The sequence below is a fragment of the Bicyclus anynana genome, chromosome 15, assembly GCF_947172395.1.
Source record: "Bicyclus anynana chromosome 15, ilBicAnyn1.1, whole genome shotgun sequence".
Lineage (NCBI taxonomy): Eukaryota > Metazoa > Arthropoda > Insecta > Lepidoptera > Nymphalidae > Bicyclus > Bicyclus anynana.
The window spans coordinates 11,956,794-11,979,319 of record NC_069097.1 but is presented as its reverse complement, the minus strand read 5'-3'; the positions used below and the strand labels follow the sequence as shown (position 1 = coordinate 11,979,319).

Here is a 22,526-nt window from a genome sequence, read left to right as displayed (position 1 = left end):
TGATAATAAAATAACAACTCCATCGATCCGCATCATAACAAACATTCTATACTATAATTATAATTATTACATACGATCTAACATGCATAGTTTCAATTATATAATGTTTGCAACTTTGTCTACGTGGATTTTATTCAAATAACTTATTTTTTATAGGTCCATTTTTGATTAAACGAATCCATGCTATAAAAACGGTTATTTATTTGTTTCGTGGACAAATAAACAGTCAAAAACTTGGATAGGTGTACAAATTTGTTTTTAGGTCTGCATCAGGTATACACAAGTTACTTTAACAAAATAATCACATGGGCTTCCACCAATTTTATTGTATTCTAGGTCTATATAAATAAACGAAATCCAAGTCAGACACATACTCCCTGTGTGTGCCAATACTGTGTTAACCGAACTCATAACCTACAATATCTTCGGGAAGAATACTCGAGTCATGAATTTATTTTGTCAGCAGATGAAATATCACCGGGGGCGGAGAAATCTGGGTGTGCCGTCAGAGTTCCACGGGCGGACGACGAGACATTCCAGGCGTTCTTCGCACCGGCGCTACAGCAGGAGGTCACGCTGTCTGCCGATGTGGAAGTTGATCTGGACGCCATCGACAGTGGCTCCAGACAGCTGTGAGTATTGTATTGTATTGAGAAATCCATTTATCTTCTCCCCCAAAAGGACGGGTCGATTTTCGCCGGACGGCTAGGCAGCAGGCAAAAATCGACCGTCTAAAATAGCAACTCGACTACGCCGCAAGCGACTAAAATTGACGTATAAGTATGATTTTGTCATACTTATACGTCAATTTTAACAAGTTCGAATAAGATTTTTGAAAGCGTGGAATTGGAACCCGAAACGTTTGTCTGCCATCTTGATGTTAACGACATATAGATGCCACCCATTACGGCGTCTCGATGTTCTGTGGTAGAAGGGGTAGGTAGGAACATGATCATGGAGTTCCTGAGCACACACATGATTCCTAAGTTATGTATTGCAGGCTAGCGAGCGAATGGGCGCGCAGAGCCAAGCGCGAGAGGCGCCACGTGGCCTCACGCAACCCGCTGCGAGCGCTCGCCGCTAGGACCGACCTGCGGGAGGAGTATCTGGCGCAGCCGCTCACTATCCGCGACCAGTTGATTAAGGAGAAAAGTGAGTTCGTATATTCTTTATCATCATCATCATTAGTAGCTTAAACGTCAACTGTTGAATATAGACCTCCAAATCTCAGTCTCGAGCCGCCAGCATCTAGCGGCTACCCGTAACCTGCTTGATATCATCAGTCCAGTACCAGTACAGTAACTTTCCAGTGTACGTTTTCCGATATGGGGTTGACATTGCAACACCTTGGGACCTCAACGTCCATAGTCATTTCGAACTATGTTTCTTGCCTTAACAACTTCGGCTTCGCGAATCGCTGATCTATATATCGGTGACGTTGGTTCTTCTGCGGATCTCCAAATTTCAGATTTGACCAAGCAGAGAACATCCGAGTATTGTACGCTCCATCGCCTGCCTTCTTTTTGGGGCCATAGTTGGCAACAAAGCCTCGGATCCGTATGTCATTATTGGCAACACGCACTGTTCGAAGAATTTGTCTTCAGGCACTGAGAAATTTTGGACGATAAGTTGTCGCAGAGTTTCTCGAATATATTGCATTCCTTTCACGCTATAAAAATAGGCTAATAATATTGATCATTGTTCACAGTAACAGCCAACTGTGGTCTAGCGGCAGAGGCGTTGGCGGCGCTCGCTAGCAAAGAGGACTTCTCGAACGTCGCCCTGCGCAGCGCGTCCGCCACCAACATCCCCAGCCACGGCACCAAGCCGCTGATGCTGCTGCACGTGAAGGGACGGAGACGGGTGCAGGTCAGCCACTCTTACCCATTGTATCACTCACTTAGTAACGGGGCTGTCTATTGGTGAAAGCCAAAGGTTTTCAAAATCGGTTCATAATCCTGAGATTACCCCTACAACCTCATTAACTTTATCTGTATAAATATTATTTCAAAAGAAGCTGTAACTGACGGAAAAAGCTACTAAAGTATTAAGTGATAAATCATCGACTATAGAACGATGCCCAACGCAATAAATTAATGGGGCATCGACCATAGCAGAACATTGCGACACAAATCTCGAGACATAGTTGTATACTCGTATATACATAGTTGTATGTCAAAATCGTTTGTTCAATTTTAAAAGGCATTAAGCAATTTTTTAAACCAACAGTTCGCAAATATTTAGTTGTCTCGAATAATTGGCGATAATTCCTGACGGAACATATATTTAATACTAGCAGACCCAGCGCGGTTTCAGCAGCGTGGTTTACGTTCCCGTAAGAATACGGGGATAAAATATAGCCTATAGCACTCGCGGATAATCTAGCTTCCTAACAGTGATAGAATTTTTAAAGTCGGTTTAGTAGTTTCAGAGCCTATTCAATGCAAACAAGAAAATATCTTTATAATATTAATATGTATTACATATTTTGACAATGGTAAATTGTTATTTGCAGACTCGCCTAGTGGAGCCCGTTCACACGAACGTGAATCGCGGCGACTGTTTCCTGCTGGTCACTCCCGACCAGCTCTTCCTTTACATCGGGCTCTATGCCAATGTTATTGAAAGGTAAACAATAAATAATAATTATTGGAAATGAGGTAAACTCAGCTAATACATTAATTGTTGTTGTTGAGCACTATTTAAGATTTAATTGTTATAAAATTACCTACACAAGTTAGTTAAAGTTTTTTTACAGTTATAATTTTTCACATAATAGATTTTTAAGAGGTTCCATCCTGTGAAACGACCTTGGCTAAAAGTGTTTTTGAAAGTTTGTTTATAATCAATTAATTAAATAAACGTTTATGCTTAAGCTTAAGCTGTGATTTTACTGTAATCTATAACAATTTATTTGATTGTCTGAAATAATTTCCTGTCATTAATACTGACCCAATTTTGTTTTTTTAGAAACCGAAGCACAGATATCGCACAACATATACTAAATACAAAAGATCTCGGCTGCAAAACCTCAAATGGAATAATTAAAATAGACGAACAAACCAAAAATTTCTCTAACAAACATTGGAATCAATTTTGGTCCCTACTCGGCGTAACCGAGGAAATAGAGAACTACAGTCCGGCGGAGACCGGCTCCGCTGATGAAGACGAGATCTTCGAGTCGTGTATCGTACAAACGAATATGTGTTACGAAGTTATGGACGATGAATTGGTGCCAATTAAAGAGTATTGGGGTCAATTGCCAAAGATTGCCATGTTGCACCAATCTAAAGTCATCGTATTTGACTACGGCTCTGAAATGTACATTTGGTACGGAAAGAACGTTCCACTCGAAAGCCGCAGACGAGCCGCGCAATTGGCACAAGAACTGTTCGATGAGGGTTACAACTATGAAGAGTGTCATATCAATCCCCTAAACGCCGCTGCATATCAAGGTGCTAGAACAGAATCTAATACTACCAACAAAGCTGCTAAAAGCAGACCAGAATGGGCCATTCTATCCAAGGTCACTCAGCATATGGAAACTATTCTATTCAAGGAGAAGTTCCTGGATTGGCCCGATTACAGCCGCGTAATCAAGGTCAAACCGCAAGAATACAAATCCAATAGTACAGAAATCACTCCTTGCGACGCTGAGGAAATGTGGTCCAACGAATACCACGACCCTGATCTCATATTAGAAGGGTCTCATGTCGGTCGCGGGACACATTACTATGATAAAGAATCGATGCGTTACTACGATATCAAGACGAAATCTATCTGCAAGTGGGTCATACAGGAGTACGACTACCAAAAAGTCGACAGCGAAGAGGAAATCGGAGAATTCTTCTCTGGAGACAGTTATATTATCAGATGGGAGTACCAGATCACGGTCACTGGTCGTGAATTAAACGGAAAACCGTCGAAACACAACTTGACCGGCAGAGATCGGTGCGCGTATTTCTGCTGGCAGGGGAAAGACGCTTCGTCCAACGAGAAGGGTGCTGCAGCTTTACTTACCGTAGAATTAGATAGAGAAAAGGGACCCCAAGTGAGAGTGGCCCAAGGGAACGAGCCGCCGGCGTTTTTGAATCTCTTCCAAGGAAAATTGGTAATCCATCAAGGCAAGAGAGGGACTGATAAAAGCCGATACAGATTGTTTGTGACGCGGGGCAATATACCAAACGAAGCCTACATGCTACAAGTTCCATGTTCGGTTCGCCAACTGCGCAGCCGAGGGTCGTTAATTCTAGTCGATACTGAGAAGTCGTGCTCCTACGTGTGGCACGGTTCGCGAAGCATGAAACACACCAAACAGATCGCTCTCGATCTAGCGAACAAGTTAGTCGCGCGAAAGAATCATTTGTTCGGAGGTGAGGAGGTGAAGATCGTTGAAATGAAAGAAGGCGAGGAATCCAAGGAGTTCCTCGACGGTTTGGGCGTGACCAACAAACAGTACTACAATTCCGTCCTAAGTGGGACGAAGGACGCCGGAGGAGACATAACCGCTAGGCTGTTCCATTTCACGGACCTCGGGGGCCAGTTCGAGGCCAATGAGGTGCTGTCGCCGCTTCGGCACGAGACTCTGGCGACACCCTTTCCTTTTGAACAAAAGGAGTTGTATTCGGCTTCGCAACCAGGTATGTAAACAACTTAGTTACATACTTTTTAATTTAAATCAATAATTTCTTTAATTGGATATGTCAACTTTTATTTGCTACTTTAGACCTTAAATAACGGACTAACGTCATAATTAAGTCTGGATTTTATTTATTGAAGAGTAATTCTATCATAGTCATAGACAAATCACATATTACAGATTACAGGGGTGTAGAATATAATGACAGCCCGTGACGAGAGCTAAGCGGGCGATAGATTTAATTTTTATTTATTGTTGATTTGTTAGCATGTCACAAACAACTTTGTTTTAAGTTGTGCAATCGGATTTTAACAAACCTCCATTATGCTTGCCATATCAGACATTAAATCGAAATTTCGGCTTTGTCAACTCGGCAAAGAGGACATATTGTGTTTTTATCATTATTTTTGCTACACATGTTATTGTTTTATGTATATCTAGCTACGTTTGTAATTGTTATGTATGTTATCGTAGCTCTGTTCCTGTTGGACGACGGCGCGTGTGTGTGGGTGTGGCAGGGCTGGTGGCCGCGCGGGGAGGACGGGGAGTTGGAGCCCGCGGAAAGGAACACCGGTAAGATTTACTATCTCTCTTTCATCTTCATAATATTTACATCTTGAAAAAATAAAGGCATTATCAGATTGCATTAACGAAGCCTCTTTAATGACACGAAATAAATTACGCAACAGAAAATTCAAGAAAACTAGCACTTATGGGCTGTGGACTAATAAATAGACTGACAGTCTTCGCAAAGATCTGTATCGCTTCTAATCGATATCGGTTGGACGTTTAATAAGCGGTGTAACTCCTCATTCCTCATACACTTTGCAAAGATATAAAATGCCTTTTCAGCTTCCGTTTTTCCTTAAGGGTTAAAATACCCTTAAGGAAAAACGGAAAGTCAGGGGTAAATAGACATTAGAATGCTTCTTCATGCACATGCGGACCACCGTGTGACCGCAATCTGTATATTATGAATACCGTTGATTAAGAGATAGTCAATAGCAGCCTGTCCTGCGGTAATATGGTCCTTTGGGTCGCTCCATGTTGCACTATACACCTCCATATCCCTCACGATCAGGCATGATGGAAGTCAAGCCTAGCCTATATCAAAAATATGGTGTGCGGAATCTAGTAAGGGCTCCCGCACACGGGCCACTGGCCACAACAACAAATATTTCCATACATTTTATATGGACTCGCCGCACACGGTTGACGCTGGTGGCCGCCACACGCTACATTCGTCGTTGCTTCTTGTGGCCCGCACCGGCCACTAAACGCTGATACTGAACTATACGCCACTCGCGCGATTTTGCACCCCTCCCTCTCTTATCTCAGTAAACCTGTTAGAGTCGAAAAGTAACAGCCACCGATTGCAAGTGTAGACCACCGGCCACAAGCAGCTGTCGCGCGCTTCAGCTACTTTTGTGGCCCCTTCTTGCTTCTTGTGGGCCCTTCTTGCTTCTTGTGGCTGCCGCCCTCTCGTTAATATTTGATCGTTTTTCCCTCACCGTTGTACCTTAGGACTTCTAGACATCGCAAAAAGCTGTACCGCTACATTGTCAATATCCCTTGGACGCGTATTAAGTGGTTTAGCTTTCTCTTTCTTAATGCCCACTGCAAAGGTATGGTGCCCTTCCAGCTTCCGTCCGTATACCCAATCAATAATTTTGTTTTGTTAAATTCTAATAAGTAACTGTTGTTTTAATGTTATGGCAATAGTTCTTGAGAAGTACCTATCTCTAATACACAACAACAAATTTCTTACAATTGTAATAATAATAATAATAATAATAATATCATAATAATAATAATAATAATAATAATAATAATATCATAATAATAATAATATAATATTGTATATATTATATCTGTAGATTTGATTGATAGAATACAATAGTATCATCAGGAACTACTGAAGTGAAGCCAATTCATTAGACAGTCATTGAGTCGGTATGCAATAAGCGTCGGCTCAGATGGACCATTACTCTGGAGTACGGCGCGCGTGCCCGCGTAACCCCAGCACCGGCGTACCTTGATCCCCCCTGAGCCCAACATCTCCCGAGATCACGAGGGGGCTCAAAGAAACCATTAGAGGTCACATTTAAATGTTTGTGGCCCGTGTGCGGCCACACTTAAACATCGTTCAGTGTTCAGATGAGATTATGTATTGCCAGGCGTAGGAGCGTTCGCGGGCCGATGGCAAGCGATGCGCGCGGCCGCCCTACGCACAGCGGACGCGTACTGGCGCGTGTCCCGCCCCACGCGGCCCGACGTGCGCGTGGTGGCCGCCGGCCTGGAGCCGCACGCCTTCACCGCGCTCTTCGACACCTGGACGGAGCACGACGACGCCGCCGAGGCTAACATCGCGGTGAGTCTCACACGTGACGTACGGATCTACTCTCTCTCTCGTTACGAGATGTCGTTGTCGCACCCTAGATCTACTGGAGGGAGGGAGCACGACGAGCCCATCACGGTGAATTGTAACGACTAATTGTCTGGCGACGCGTCTATCAAATTGTAGAGGTTAAATCGCAATATACTAAGAATTTATAATTGTACCTGAATGGACTTAAATTGTATTCATATTGGTGTTGGTTATTCGATTGTACATAATTATTGTTTAAAAAGGTCTAAATAGAAGTAAATAGATATAAATATAAAATAAGAAATCTGTACATCCAATTTATATGATAAGATATTTACACAAATTGGTGTTGGTGAAAAGGTCTTGGTGACGGTACTAAAATTTCTATTATTCTATCACAATAAAATATTCTGTCTAATATATAGATTATTACATTTAAATATACCTTTTGTTTGTAGGCCATTTTAGGAATATTGGAAAATACTAAAAGAATGCTCAAGCTTTCGACACAGTAGGTCTGAACTGAAAACTCCATTTATTTTTATTTATGGGGTTCTAAAGGCGCCAACACTTAACATATTGTCTTCCTTTTCTCAAGATAACTCTAAAAATCTACTGATTTTGAGGTAAAGGTGTTATGTGCCGAATATTTGATATTGCAATAAGCCGCAGAAAATAATTCTAACTGGATAAGTTTTTGTACGCCATATTTTAGAGCGTACTTGAATTTTGGCGCATACAATAATATATATTTGATTAATAAGGGTATTTACGGTATATAAGGCTTCGCTTTCACACTGTCATATACGCACGGCCACTGTACATTGCAGCACGGGTACAAAGCGGGCGAGGTAGTCAGCGGTGCTGTGGAACTGTCGCGGCTGACGAGTTGTGACGCTGTCCTGCCTTTGGCGGCTTTGCAGCGGCGCCCTTTGCCAGATCACGTCGACCCGCATCATTTGGAGAGGCATTTGGCTGAGCCCGATTTTATGGTAAGGATATTTGTAAATATAGGCTCTGATAGAATGTGTAAAGTTCGTTTTTCTTAGTTCGTCCTTTAGTTATACAAAAAAGGGTACACTAAATTATGTCACTTGAATAGACTCAATGATATGATTAGAACATTTATTTATTGATTAATGTTTAACGAGTATAGCTTTTGTTGAGAAATGGCATAAAAACGCCATTATCTGTTATGGACAAAATATGTGAAATTCGCCTTTCTTCGGTGATTCAAGAACATGTACTTATACAGAAAAGGGTACGCTAGTGAAATTCAATTGACACAAGCCATTAGATGATTCAAACTTGTTGTTTATTGATGGGTTTAATGATTGTTAAATAAACTTGTAAATATGGTTTTTTGTTGTAATTTCATTCTTAACTTTTTGAAAGTTATGTTGGTCTCAAACACGCGTCAGTCTTAAACAAAGAACTGAGCCTATTTGTTTTAAACAATTAACAAATTAATACAAAGTACACGCAACAGCGTTGCCTTTGCTACAAAACTATTTTGAAAAGGTCCATTAACTTTACTCTTTATTCTGTGTATAGGAGGCATTCGGCATGACCAAAGAAGAGTTTTCAGTGCTACCCGCATGGAAACAGACCAACATGAAGAAGGACGTCGGCCTGTTTTGACCCGTCGGCCATATTGTGTTGTGTCCCACCAATGCGACCGCCGCGTCGCCGGCCATTGCAGCCTGATGGTCCTTCGAGCCGGAGTCAAGACCATAGTGTAGATATTTTGTACAACTGTTGTGCGTCTCAAATTAGAATAAGATAGTTCATTCACTACACTGTGACGTGAAGTTGAATGTTTGGTTATTAGTACACTGGTGATTATTTATAATAATTTAATTGTAAAGTAAGAAAATTACAATGTTCTCTTTTTTCGAATTTCTTCCGTTCTTCATCTTCCGTTTTTCCAAAAATCTTCGTAATCATGACATATTGTAAAACATATTAATGAAGTACCTATTTCAATATTGCACAATTCTTAGTAAAATGAAAATACCTTATTAATATACATTTTATACTTTTACATGTACTCGTATTTGTATATTTTCCGTAAATTTTGTGTAAAATATTGTGTTTATTTATGTAATTTTCTGTCGTCACCACAACCAGTCTGTTGTAATTTGAGGCGCACAGTTACAGGTATTTCGTACTTTTTTACTGAACAATGTTGAGAAGGGATTTGATAAAATGTTAAGGAGCACGCTTTGAATTTACCGTAATTATAGAGATGGAATAAAATATACTATGGTGTACGGTGACATTGGCCACGCCTCGGATGTATGGAAATTTTGCGCAAGGGAGAATATTTAACTAATAATAATTTGTCTTTATTAAAATGAACTCAGTTTTCTTGAGTTTGTAATTTTACAAAATCTAGTTGGATGTACTTATAAATAAATTTTTGTTTGCAATAAAACATATTATATAATGAGTATTTGAAGAACAATCTAGTAATAACTGCTCATTAAGTGCATCAATAATTACCCTCCTACCTACAATTAATTCTCCCCTTCTAGTCTGTTAACACCCTCCCACCTCTTCTCCCACGTATGTAACAATTTTTATCAATTATGTAACATTATTTTGTATAACAATTTTTAATCCTCCAAGTATCCTCAAGTATCCAAGGCGTGGTGCAATGTAAACTTTTTTTAACGAAAATGTAACTATGTATTCGTTCACGTGATATTTTCATGTAACCGTCGTAGCTTAGGCGCGTAGTACCGCGATAGGATTTGATGTTCGGAATTGTATTGAGTGTTGTTATTTGTCGCATCCATGGCATGTTATATATGAATATTATTTATTTTAGTTACAGCGCGTGCGTCTTCGCCCGCGCAGTGCAGCGGTGGGGGGGATGACGTCAGAGGGGACAGGCGTATACGTCATGTGACTAATTTTTCGCAACTTTTGCCTCTACCCCCCTCCAGTTATATATTGAAGTTATCACTGCAATGTAGCATATATTACATTTGTATATGCCAAGGGCATATATATGTATGTCAATGTATGCCCCTTGACATATATTACACATATTCCGTAATGTATGTTTCTGTATGTAACTCCTCCTGAAGTTTTCACGTGCTGATTTATAAATTTGATTGCAAATAATTTTTGCAAACAAAAAAAAAATCGAGTCATATTTATTTTTATTAATACATCATTGTCTAAAAAGCGTTTAACGTGGGATGCCATAATTTAAAAAAAAAATACGTGGGATTTTCGTAAAGATTATTAAATATTATGTGGCAAAAAATTAAGCCTCCCCATTCTGTGGTGTAGAATTTTCAAGACCCCCCTTTTCCTTGAATGGGACACGTAGGGGTACATTCCCTTGCCGCTCCCCTCTGCAGTTATTTCCCGCGCATCTGTACTACGCGAGCGAAGAGTCTATGCTTGTCTATACTCTATAGTGTAACATCTCACTGTCGATACATTATAACTCTTCAAAACTTGCAATTTGTATAGTGTTTTATAGACCACCATAAAAAAAAACCATTTAGGTGATTAAAAAGTTATTCAGGTTAGGTAATACTTGAATACGACAGTGTGATTTTATGCGTGACGTAGCAGATTTTTGTATATAGTTGTTTTGTTTGTTTATTTATTGATTTTTTTTTTTTAATATCACTTTCTTCAGTTTATTCTTGTACTGTAACCGCGTTCTTAACATTTCAAACAACTGTTTTGTAATGATTGTTGTTATTATTGTAGATTTATTTTGTGCATTATTTAATTGATTGACACATGGATATGACAAAGTGGCAATGAAAAAAGTGATATTTTTGTAATTCGTGTTTGCTTCGGTCTGTGAACAAAAAAATGAAGTCGTTATAAAAAAAAAAATTTGTCGCGACAATATTTTTTTGTGAACAGCACGCGAGATGTGTGTAACATAATATACCGAGTATCTGGTCGTAATGTTGTTTTAATAAAAAAGCGCTAGATAACGGATACTACTATTATATACGCTTTAGGGTAGGCTTTTATAGTCTGTGGCGCACGGAAGTGGTACACACACCAACACATATTTGTTACACTATTAAAAAAAACTGTGGTCCATCCTAAATTTTAACCTGATATTTTTATCCCCTCGTTGAGACCTAGTCATAATTGTGTGACGTCACATATCCTTTTAAAAATATTTTTTGATTATTCGGTATCGGATATGTAATCAATAAAGTATTTCCAAAGAGTATAAACCTATGCCTAAACCTAAAATATTCAGAAATTAATAATAAAAGACATCAACATTTTGTAGTTGTTATGTATTCATAAAATTTGTCAGTATTTAAATGTTTTTGAAATAAATGAATTTTACTATTTTAATACTTGATTTATTAATGTCATGTAATGGAACTTTAGATGTTGGTCTTATTCAGTGTCATGATACTATGTCATGATACTATGTCATGATACTATGTCATGATACTATGGTATGATACTATGTCATGATACTATGTCATGATACTATGTCATGATACTATATCATGATACGTCGGTACATTGACGTGACCCTGCCATCATTTGAATTTACAGAGGCAAGCCTAGTAGTGGCCAATTAAATAGTATTATAATAATGGTTCTTGGGTTGGACCAACATATTGTACAGTGTGTACCACTTCTGAGTCACAGAAGTTCTATACATTTTAACACATCACATATCTTAACTACTCATTAGCTACATTTTTTACTGAGCGTTTGGTGGACCATGTTGAACAAATTGTAATATTGCAAATGGCGTGCAAACATAAGCAAAAGTACTTATTGTATGTATGTATTTATGTTCCTTTTTCTTATTGCAACATAACAACGTGTAGAGTGCTTTATTTGAAGTGATAATTTCTTATCGGTGGGTAAAGCGTTTCGTAACGTAACGCGTTACGGCGCCACTCCGTTTGGCTTCCCTTTCTCTCACGTATACGGCAGCAGGTTTAAGTTATCACTTCTGTTGTTTGTGTATTTTATATAATTTTACTTTAAATTGCATATATTCACAGATTTCTTATTATTTTGAGCTATTCTCAAAAGTGGTATAAAATCACAATTCAGCAATTTCGACAAAAATTTTAATGTTTTTTTGAAACTTAATTTCTTTTTAATTTCACGCACGCCACTATGCAACCAATTCTCTTGTAAATTACACAAACAGAAATAGAATTATTCTAAACGCATGTAGATTTAACTGAACAAATGTAAAGGCAGAATAGAACTGAAAAAGCGAACAAATATTTGTCACTTCTATCCAACAGAATTTTCCAAAATCTGTAACCACATTCTGTGTCGATTTGTGTCTGAACCGTATTTTTATTTTCAAAACAGTAACACTCTAAAACCTTGTTACAGTATGAATTTTCAAATAGTGTAAAGATAATAGCTCATTAAAGCAACCTGGCACCTGATTTGTCAAGTCTCGTTGTGATAGCTTGCGAGAGAGGCGATCCAGTGATGCTACAGAATTGTAGTCCAAATTCACGCTAAGAATGCTAAATGCTCCAGTTGGCCTATTTACTAATTTGGCCTTTATTAAAATAAACATCAAATCAACAGAGAAATGTTATCAATCTACTGTATGATATCCAGATAGGGTTGTCAGTAAGCACTGGATGACATTATTTTGTTACATAGAATTTCAATGTCACAAGTTCGTTGATGACACTCCCATGATATGCGGGCGACGAGGGGAAAGACTGCGCGGTTGTGAAATGGTGCGTGCGGGGAAGTGAGGTGCATCAGTCGTCTGTTTTTCATTCATCGCTACACGCCCCCCGGCACGCGCGGCATCGGGATTGTTACAAACAAAGTTGCCAAGCTATAACAAAGACAATGAATTAGCCTGCAGGAGAGATGGACAGGACTGGTCGGGTGCCCGATGGCTCTAATGGGCTATGACCTTAAAAATACTTGATTGCAAGTTACCAAATCATATGTTTTTACACCTGGCCCGCATAATATAACCGTTATAACGCTATTGCTATGTTGTATACAATTTTAGATGTTTATTTTTGTAACTACTTTAGATTAATATGTATTTTTTATTGCATCGTGTTACTTCATTATGGTGAATCGTTGCAAACCTATTTAATAATTGTTATTAGCTTGTCCGATTGGATTCCATGGATTTTTTTGGCTATATGACATGAAAGATATGAAGTTATCGAACGGTTCACCATAATGCTGTCATAAATTTGTTCGCGGGGCGGCGCCTGTGTTGTGTAGGAGTTACTGCCAATGAGTAGAAAATAACATTTTTAACTATCGAGTCATGTTTATAGTTAACGTACTTAGTTAACATTAAAGTAACTTATATTTTATGCATTTACGGCCGATCCTATATAGGCCAACCGTGACATAAACTTACGTACTCTTAAATCCAATGTTTAATATTTTTCATTTGGTTGTGTATTATAAAATGATTTTTTAAAATTTGAAATACATTCTGATTGCTAAAATCCGAAATGCATTGTTTTTATTACATTAACCATTAAAATGCCGCCTGACAGATATTTCAAAATGGTGTTCTATTTTTTTTATTCTTTACAAGTTATCTCTTGACTACAATCTCACCTGATGGTAAGTGATGATGCAACCTAAGATGTAAGCGGGCTAACTTAGAATCAAAATTCGCGCCTTTGGGTTTCTACACTACATCGTACCGAAACGCAAAATCGCTTGGCGGTACGTCTTTGTCGGTAGGGCGGTAACTAACCTGACCTGGACCAATTGAGAAAACCACAATCTGCCCAGCCGGGGATCGAACCCTGGACCTCCGTCTTGTAAATCCACCGCGCATACCATTGCGCTACGGAGGCCGTCAAAAAATTCTCTTCATCGGTGTCTAGAAATGTAACTCCAGCATATTAGCTTTGCCTACTAATAAATAAACTATTAAAATGTATCCCCGAATGGCGAATATGTATATATATATGGTTTTTGACACTCAATTTTTCACAACAATAGAGAAAGTTATTTTTATACAAAACAAGCGGACGCCCGCAACTTCGTCTGCTGTTAGACCTCCTTAATCCGGCCCTCTTGCAAAATCCGTTCTTAGCGGACGTGTAGGTACTGACTGTAAAGTCCCTGCAAAATTTCATCGTTGTATGTCAGGTGGCTTGCGAGATTTCGTGATGAATGGACCTTTCGCATTTATATAATAAGATAATTAACAAAACGTTACTTTTCACTGACAAACTGATGATAAAAAACGCGCTGAAAAAAAACGCCGGATAATTATTATGCATCAACCTACGAGTATTAATAATAATTAATTGGTTCAAATGAAGTTTTGTTAAAAAACAGATAGGTATTACAGTACTGCATAATACAGTAAGATCTTGGGATTCTTAGGCTAGTAATATTACTCGTCGTTGCTGGGTAGAGAATCTCGAGATTCTTAAGCCAAGAAACTTGATAGGTATTTGAGTCAAGTACTAGTCTCAGTAGCAGAATATTAGTTACAAAGTTTAAGTGTTCTAGATTTCTGTTGGATGAGTTGTAGCCGTTTGCTGAAGCCGTAGGTACCTAAGTATTGATCTCTCGTAGTTACATCGAAAAATGATCGAATAGAATAGAGAATTCAGTGCTACTGTAAAAACAATAATATATCTGCTTAGTTATTTTTCATTGACTCACTTTTGAGCAGTGTCTCTTCTCGGAATGAGGAGCCTTAGTCTATGTCTTAGTCCACCACGCTGGCCAAAAGTGCATTGGCAGACTTAACACACGTAGAGAATTAAGAAATTTCTCAGGTATGCAGATTATTTTTCCTTCACCATTTGACGTGATATTTAATTCCTTAACATGCAAATAACCGAAACGTTAGAGGCGCATGCCTCGGACCGGATTCGAACCTACTCCCTATCTCTCGAAGGCAGGGTCATATCCACAAGGCCATCACGGCCTAGTTTTTATTTATGTACCTATCTATACTTGTTGTACCTACCTATTGGTGGTCCAGTCGTTAGCCCCTCTCGTTCTGAGAGGACACTCGAGCTCAGCAGTGGACCGAATATTCTAATAGGTATGGGTTGATATATTATCAACCCATACCTATTAGTGTAGGTTACAGTCTATGGAAGATTGAAAGGTTATTGGAATATTACACAAATTGAAAGAGCACAATAATTTTTTAGTTAATTTAATTCATTCTCGCGTCAGATTATTTACAAAATTGCACAAAGTGAATCGTCTACACCAAACTCTTAAATCTAATTTTAATAAATACCTAAACTAAATATATCTACTACTAAATACCTACTGTTTCAAGCTGGCACTCCTGTCGGAGATGCTTTTGAAAAAACGCCAACGTTCTATGCGAATGCACTAAATAATCTTGTTAAAAACTTATTATTAGCTTCATCTTTTTCTTCTTCTGCTTCAGACTCTACCTCATTTTGTCTAACAAATCTACGCAAACGTTTTACACCACCGCGTGACTTCCATATTTCATCATCTTCATCTTCATCTTCATCGTCATCATCATCGTCATCGTCATCATCGTCTTCGTCACTGTTATCGTCATCGTCATCATCGTAGTTATCATCATCATCCTCATCATCTTCACCCTCATCTTCCCATTCGATTTGTTTCAATGCTCTGCGTGACCTTTTGTTCGTTGCGTCAGCTTCCAACAACTCGACATCGTCTACTATGTTGTTATCTTCACCTAAAGCATCGTTATCCTCTCCAACATCCTCACCAGAATCTTCGCTTTCGATTTCATTTTGCTTATGTGATTCGTGGTTATGATGATTATGACCGTGACCATGTCCATGACCGTGACCAAGTCCATGACCATGTCCATGGCCATGTCCGTGGTGGTGACCGTTGATGTCAATAGTTCTGCTGGTCGGGGCAATTCGTGCATCAATATTAGGGTCTTCATCGTCGTCATCTTCATCATCGTCATCTTCTTGCTCATTGTCATTTTCCTCATCTTCATCATCATCATTGTCTTCATTGCCGTCTTCATCTTCATCACCATCATCGTCTTCATTGTTGTCATCATCTTCATCACCAACATTGTCTTCATTGCCGTCATCATCTTCATCATCATCATTGTCTTCATTGTCGTCGTCATCTTCATCACCATCATTGTCTTCATTGCCGTCGTCATCTTCATCACCATCATTGTCTCCATTGCCGTCGTTGTCTTCATTACCATCATTGTCTTCATCGTTGCCATTGTCGTCACCACCATCGTTATCTTCATCCTCTTCATTATCTTCGTTATTACCATTCTCATCATCATCCTCGTCATTTTCATCTTGTATTTCATTTTGTGCTTCTTCTGTCTCTACTTCTTCACTTTCATCTTCTTGTTCTTCAGAGTCTTCTTGTTCCGGTTCAGGTTCTGGTTCGGGTTCGGGTTCTGGTTCTGGTTCGGGTTCGGGTTCGGGTTCGGGTTCTGGTTCTGGTTCTGGTTCTGGTTCCGGTTCCGGTTCTAGTTGACATTCCGGCGGTGGAGTAGAAGAATCGCAAACCTATTCAGCAAAACACAAGTATTGCTTAAAAACTGAACATATTTCTATAGAATACGAAATAGGCGTTAATTTTTATAGTCGCATGTAAACGATCGAAATAAAAGTCATGTCTACAAAGTAATATGACGGAAAAGTTAACTGATATATCAGGTGCTGTGAGGTATTAAGTGTGCAAAATTTGAAGATCGCTATAATACGACCGTTCTAAGGGACTAAATGAATTGGCGGAATTCAATTGAAACTTGGCGCAATAAGTGCAAATAAATAGAAATAGGTTAAATGAAAGGTGCGAAAATAAAAATAAAAGGGGCTGAAATAGGGGTTCAAAGACTGTATTAAAACTCCTTCATTTTTCCAAGTTACATTTATAAAAATGTGCGCAAGTGAGATTATAAGGGTTCCGTTTTTGTACTACGTACGTTCGGAACTTTGAAAATTGTTACAAAAAACTGTCAGAAAAATATAAAAAAATAATGTGATTTAAGAGTTTTCGATATACTACCCCTCCTTTAGTAGGAAATCACCAAACTTGGCTGGGCAAGGAGTACAACACGAGCGGAGTGGGTAGTTCTAATCCGTTTTAAAGGAACTATTAATCCTACATCCGTTGTACTGAAGTCCTTGACTTGTAAACTTGGAAAATGAAGGACTTTCTGTGATATATAATTAAGGAATAATTAGAGGTTAACCCTATTTCACCCCTTTCTATTTTTATTTTCTCAACATAAAGAAATTTATGGCCTTTGTAGTATGAATTCATTCCAAGTTTCAGTTGAATTATTTCAGTAGTTTCGGAGTGATATATATTTAAAATGCTTGTTTCTAGCTTTCTTGTATTATTTTACATAAATACTAGCTATAAATGTGATAATGTCTTAATGAAAAATTGGATATTCTTAATAAAAGAAGCATTAAAACTGAAACAAAGTATTTGTTTAGTCAATATTATACTTACACCAAACACCAGACACCAAAGGGGGTAGGGTATAACAAAAAAAATGGCCCTACAAAAACTCCTGGCAATCGTAATCTGCAAGTTTTTAAATTCAAAACTGTAAACAGAATGCGATCCTCGATTTTTGCACACTCAATACCTCACAGCACCTCACAGCACATCTATGAACTGAAATAACAATATTTCTGTCAACGCCTACTTAGGACGTGGTATCATCAGCAATCTTCAGCAATGAAGCAACCACCTTAGCACAACATATCCAAGCGTTAGTACTTGTACGAAAACGCCTGTATGACAGTCCGTATTCAGGATCAGACTATGAGGCCAATCCAGTTGCATTGAGGAGTGCGTCAGGGAGATGTGTGTTCTCCGAAACTATTTACCGCCGCATTGAAAGACGTCTTTAATCTATATTCTGGATTAGAACGGACTTAACATCAACATCAATGGCTCGGGGTCGTGATGTTTGGAAGTCCCTACAAGAGGCCTATGTCCAGTGGACGTCCATCGGCTGATATGATGATGATGATGTACACCTAAGTTATACCTGATGTTCTTCATTGAACCAGGTATCCACGGGGCATTGCATGAGGTAGGAGCGTCCGGAGTAGCATTGGTAGTAGTGCACGCAGTTGTCGACGCTGGCGATGCGTAGGAAGTTCTCCTGGCCGATGCATATCGTCTCGGAGTTCTGTCTCAGTGATATCGACAGAGCCGAGGCGCTTGCGAGCGCCGCTACGATACAGAGCACGCGCGTGACTGCTGCAAATAATGGAGAAACATTTACTAGACTGTAAATTATTTTTGGAGAGCCCTGATAGCCCTGTGGATATGACCTCTACCTCTGATTCCGCAGGATGTGGGTTGGACCAGGGAATGCACCTCCAACTTTCCAGTTGTGTGCATTTTAAGAAATTAATAATCACGTGTCTTAAACGGTGAAGGTAACATCGTAAGGAAGCCTGTATACAAGAGAATTTTCTTAATTCTCTGGTGTGTGAAGTCTGCCGATCAGCATTAGGCCAGCGTGTTAGACTATTAGCCTAACCCCTCTCATTCTGAGAGGAGACTCGAGCTCAGCAGTGATCCGAATATGGATTGATAACGAACTCTAATCAGTCGAGCCGTTTCAAGGATTACAAATACCGTGACACGAGATTTGTATACCTTTAATGTCCAATATAAATCTTGAAATATAATATCATTTTCGTATTCACGTGATATTTAAATAATTCTAAGAATCCCGAAAATGATAAAAGAATTAACGTCGATCCAACATAATATCTTAACAGAGGATCAACCTAAGAGCTTCATTAGAGTTAAAACTTCTTCTTTAATGACAGAAACCAGCAAGGTTATTATGTATTTCGGTGTATCATTCAAATAATAATGAGTATCTCACTCATGGCCTTGACTACGCCATTTTGAGTAATTTTAACTTTTACCCGACTACGGTGACGACAAAAGGAAGGGTAATGATTTTGGTAGTCTATGCATGCTCGTATGTTCTACCTTATATTTGGTAAGTATCAGGACTCGTAAAGTATTTTTCAACCTCCTAGTCTCACTCCCTATTTTTATGGCGATTTTTGTCTTTTAAGGCACATCAACATTTGCTGGAATACGCATACGCAAGGAATCTTTTTATCTCATAGGTAATCAGACAAAAATTAAGATACCGTACTGATATTTAAATATCTGAGAATTTCTTAAAAGTGATAAGTTACACTAGGCGACATGTCGCAAATACTTATGGCTCGTTCGTATGACTTGTTCGAGCATCGACTAGCGACATTTTGCGCGACTCGTAAACGTCGCTTGGGGCGTCAAGCGACATTGAGCGAGACATGTGAATTTTGTGTCGACAGAATCGCGCGACAAAATTTATGTCCACTAATGATAATGCGGCTAAACGGTTAACAGAACCATTTAATTTTTGACCTAACCCTAATTTTTTGATCTCGGCCATATTCTGTAAGTAAACAAACCATTGCACCAAAGAGCTTATTAAAGGTAAGTTAAGAAATTACTAGTAGTAAGTACTTACAGTTCATTGTGAGCGCAGTATACCTCGCGCTGCGTTGCGATCTGTCACTAGAGTAACTTATCCCGAGGTAAATCATCAATTTTATCGTGACAATAGTATCTGGACAGATGTAGATAGTGTCAGACAGTGTTGCGAGATATTGTAAGAGAGATATGATTGTCGATCAATAGTTATCCGATTACCAAGGCTTTGGTTACATTTGGTAAATTTATATGCGACTAAAAAGTCGCAGTCAGTTGTGAGACATGCCACAGATATTTCTATTGTATGTAAGACGACGCAGCAACACCGCAATGCATCGTGCGCCCCCACACTTAGTTTGAGTTATGTGAGCAACGATCATTTATTTCTAGGATTAGTTTACAAGCACTTTCGAAACGTCATCATCGACAATATACATAAAAAGCTCAATATTTCAAAGCCGATCTCGAATCTAGAAGACATAAGCTTACCCACGAGCCAGGGTGGTTAAGTAAGTAAGATTAGTATGTACATGAGTAGAATATCTTGGGAGCCATGATAATTGTGATTTGTCTTATTCTGAAATTTTTATACTGCAGCAACTTTGAACCATTATATTTTGCAATGAAGGCAAATTAAGATGATGTTGTCACATTCCGAGAATTTGTAGTTTCTTCCTTTGTCTATTACCTAAGTGTAATAATAACATTATTTTGTTTTTGTTCCGATAGTTGTTTCAGTCAATGATCTTATAGCGAAAAGCTTCGAGCAACATCTTAAGAAGCTTTCACTTAACTGTTGGATCAAGAGTCGGATACAGAAGGCGTAATGTGAGGAGGTTTCTCACTCTGGAGCCCTGACCACTGCTTGGGCACTCAAATGTCCCGTTCTGGGAGGGTTTATTTTTATATACATTTTTAATAGTGTTTTATATTTTGTATTATATTTTTATATTAACATTGTTAATTGTTAAAAATTTAATAAAAAGGTAAATAAATAAATAAGAGAATTAAAAAAAAACATTTTTCAATTCTGAAAAGCTTCGCAATTTGTAGGATTAATGGCTTCTGTCGCATGGTGCCTTATAACACAGCCTTATGATTACAACCATGGTCGGTATGCCATACGTGCATTCTTGGTGTATGCTTCCCTCATTATATGACCTTGTACTTGAGCCCATTTCAACGCATCACTCGACTACCTACGGTAGAAAAATAATCGTAAGTATAAACGGTTTGTATGTATAAAATGATGTGGGTACTTATTAGCAGTTCCAATTATAGCAAACGATTTCTTATGAATTTTTAACTTTTAAATTTAAATTAAAATAAAAAAAAACCTAAGATCCGTGATAGCCCAGTGGATATGACCTCTACCTTTGATTCGGAGGGTATAGGTTCGAATCCAATCCGGGCCAACTTTTCAGTTATGTTTTTTTTTTTATTCTTTACAAGTTAGCTCTTGACTACAATCTCACCTGATGGTAAATGATGATACAATCTAAGATGGAATCGGGCTAACTTGTTAGGAGGAGGGTGAAATCCACACCCCCTTCGGTTTCTACACGACTTCGTACCGGAACGCTAAATCGCTTGGCGGTACGTCTTTGTCGGTAGGGTGGTAACTAGCCACGGCCAAAGCCTCCCACCAGCCAGACCTGAACCAATTAAGAAATCTTCAAACGGTCCAGCCGGGGATCGAACCCAGGAGCTCCGTCTTGTAAGTCAACTGCGTATACCACTGCGCCACGGAGGACGCCAAAATGTGCATTTAAAAATGAATGAAATATCGCGTTTCCAAACGGTGAAGGAAAAACATCGTAAAGCCAACCGTACGACGGGTGTCTTATATCGCAATTCGTTCCCGCCAAACGATCGCTACCCCTCTCAAACTCCCCACTCTTTACGAAAATATCCGTCTCAGGTACTATTTCCGACACAAGTTTGTCTGTACAGGGTACCCTAGGCCTGACTTTATAGAGAGATCCTGATATAGAATATCCTGGATTTAACTCAAGAACGCTCGACTTGGCCTTCCTCTTCCAACATTGGTGACAATAATTGTTTAGTACCTACCATGACTGTTCAGGGTTTTATTAACAAAGGCTTTTCAAGAATAAAAATACAAAATTTCTTTTCATATACACACACACGCACGCCAACGCACACACACACATGCACGCACACACACACAATAACCGCTATACGCTCGCATGTAGGTAGGTACACACACTAATGCGAGCACACACACTAATGTTACTAACAAAACAGTTAATCCAAAAAATGTTTTTTTTATTATTGTTTTAGTATTTTTAAGCTTCTTTTAAAAATTTTAGCGATGTGCATATTTTATGATAATTCATCATTTATGTTATTGCTCCTATGAATACGTACCTAAGGGAAGTCACAGGCCCTTAAGATACGGGCTTACCTAGTTTAAGGGTCAGGACGTCATTGTAATTCTATAATGAATATTTTTAATGAATATTTCTTATTCTTCATCATCATTCATATCATTATCAATCCATATTTTGCTCACTGCTGAGCTCGAGTTTCCTCTCAGAATGAGAGGGGTTAGGCCATTAGTCCACCATGCTGGCCCAATTTCTTATTCTTATTCATAATAATAATATTATTTTTTAATAAAAATATTTAATATTAAACTAGTGAAACAGTTCGGATTACCTGTTTGAGTCATCGCAGTATCTCTCCATGCGTATCAAGTAGATTAATTTATCTGCTTTATTTTCCTTGTTATCGAGTATGTTGAGACTGAGGTATTATCGTGGATTCGTTGGGAATTTTGTCATTTCCATTTTATATTATATCTATTCATTTAAAAGTGGACTTTATAAGCATGCCCATGGCCAAGTAGCGACGGCATAATAAATTAATATTAGGCAACTTTATCATTATCAATCGGTCCGATGGTCCACGATGGTCATTGAACCGAAGTCACATAACTTCTGATCATGATTGATCAGAAGTCACATAACTTCTGATCATGAGGTACTGGGAACTGATCGAGCTATATTGTGGCTCAAGTATGCC

The 22,526-nt window shown here is 38.7% G+C and overlaps 2 protein-coding genes across 9 annotated transcripts in view; one reads left to right on the top strand and one right to left on the bottom strand.

The window, feature by feature from the left end:
- The window catches only part of LOC112053498 (supervillin), a 273,459-nt gene extending 259,972 nt beyond the window's left edge, over positions 1–13,487 (top strand). For 6 of the 8 annotated variants that reach the window (XM_052885955.1, XM_052885958.1, XM_052885959.1 and 3 more), the window contains 9 exons: positions 464–632; positions 1,001–1,152; positions 1,709–1,869; positions 2,516–2,628; positions 2,971–4,640; positions 5,114–5,212; positions 6,817–7,010; positions 7,838–7,999; positions 8,562–13,487. In XM_052885955.1, the coding sequence (XP_052741915.1) occupies positions 464–632; positions 1,001–1,152; positions 1,709–1,869; positions 2,516–2,628; positions 2,971–4,640; positions 5,114–5,212; positions 6,817–7,010; positions 7,838–7,999; positions 8,562–8,648 (2,807 nt within the window). In that variant the 3' untranslated portion in view covers positions 8,649–13,487. The remainder of the gene's footprint in view (positions 1–463; positions 633–1,000; positions 1,153–1,708; positions 1,870–2,515; positions 2,629–2,970; positions 4,641–5,113; positions 5,213–6,816; positions 7,011–7,837; positions 8,000–8,561) is intronic. The other 2 variants (XM_052885956.1, XM_052885957.1) reach the window with 2 other exon arrangements.
- A 1,697-nt stretch (positions 13,488–15,184) lies between these two features.
- LOC112053497 (clumping factor B-like) lies at positions 15,185–22,189 on the bottom strand. Its single transcript, XM_052885935.1, has 3 exons — positions 22,161–22,189; positions 18,016–18,259; positions 15,185–16,513 (listed from the first exon to the last, which is right to left on the bottom strand). The coding sequence occupies exons 1-3, from the start codon at positions 22,187–22,189 to the stop codon at positions 15,341–15,343; spliced, it is 1,446 nt and encodes a 481-aa protein (XP_052741895.1). The 3' UTR covers positions 15,185–15,340.
- Between the last annotated feature and the right edge of the window lie 337 nt (positions 22,190–22,526).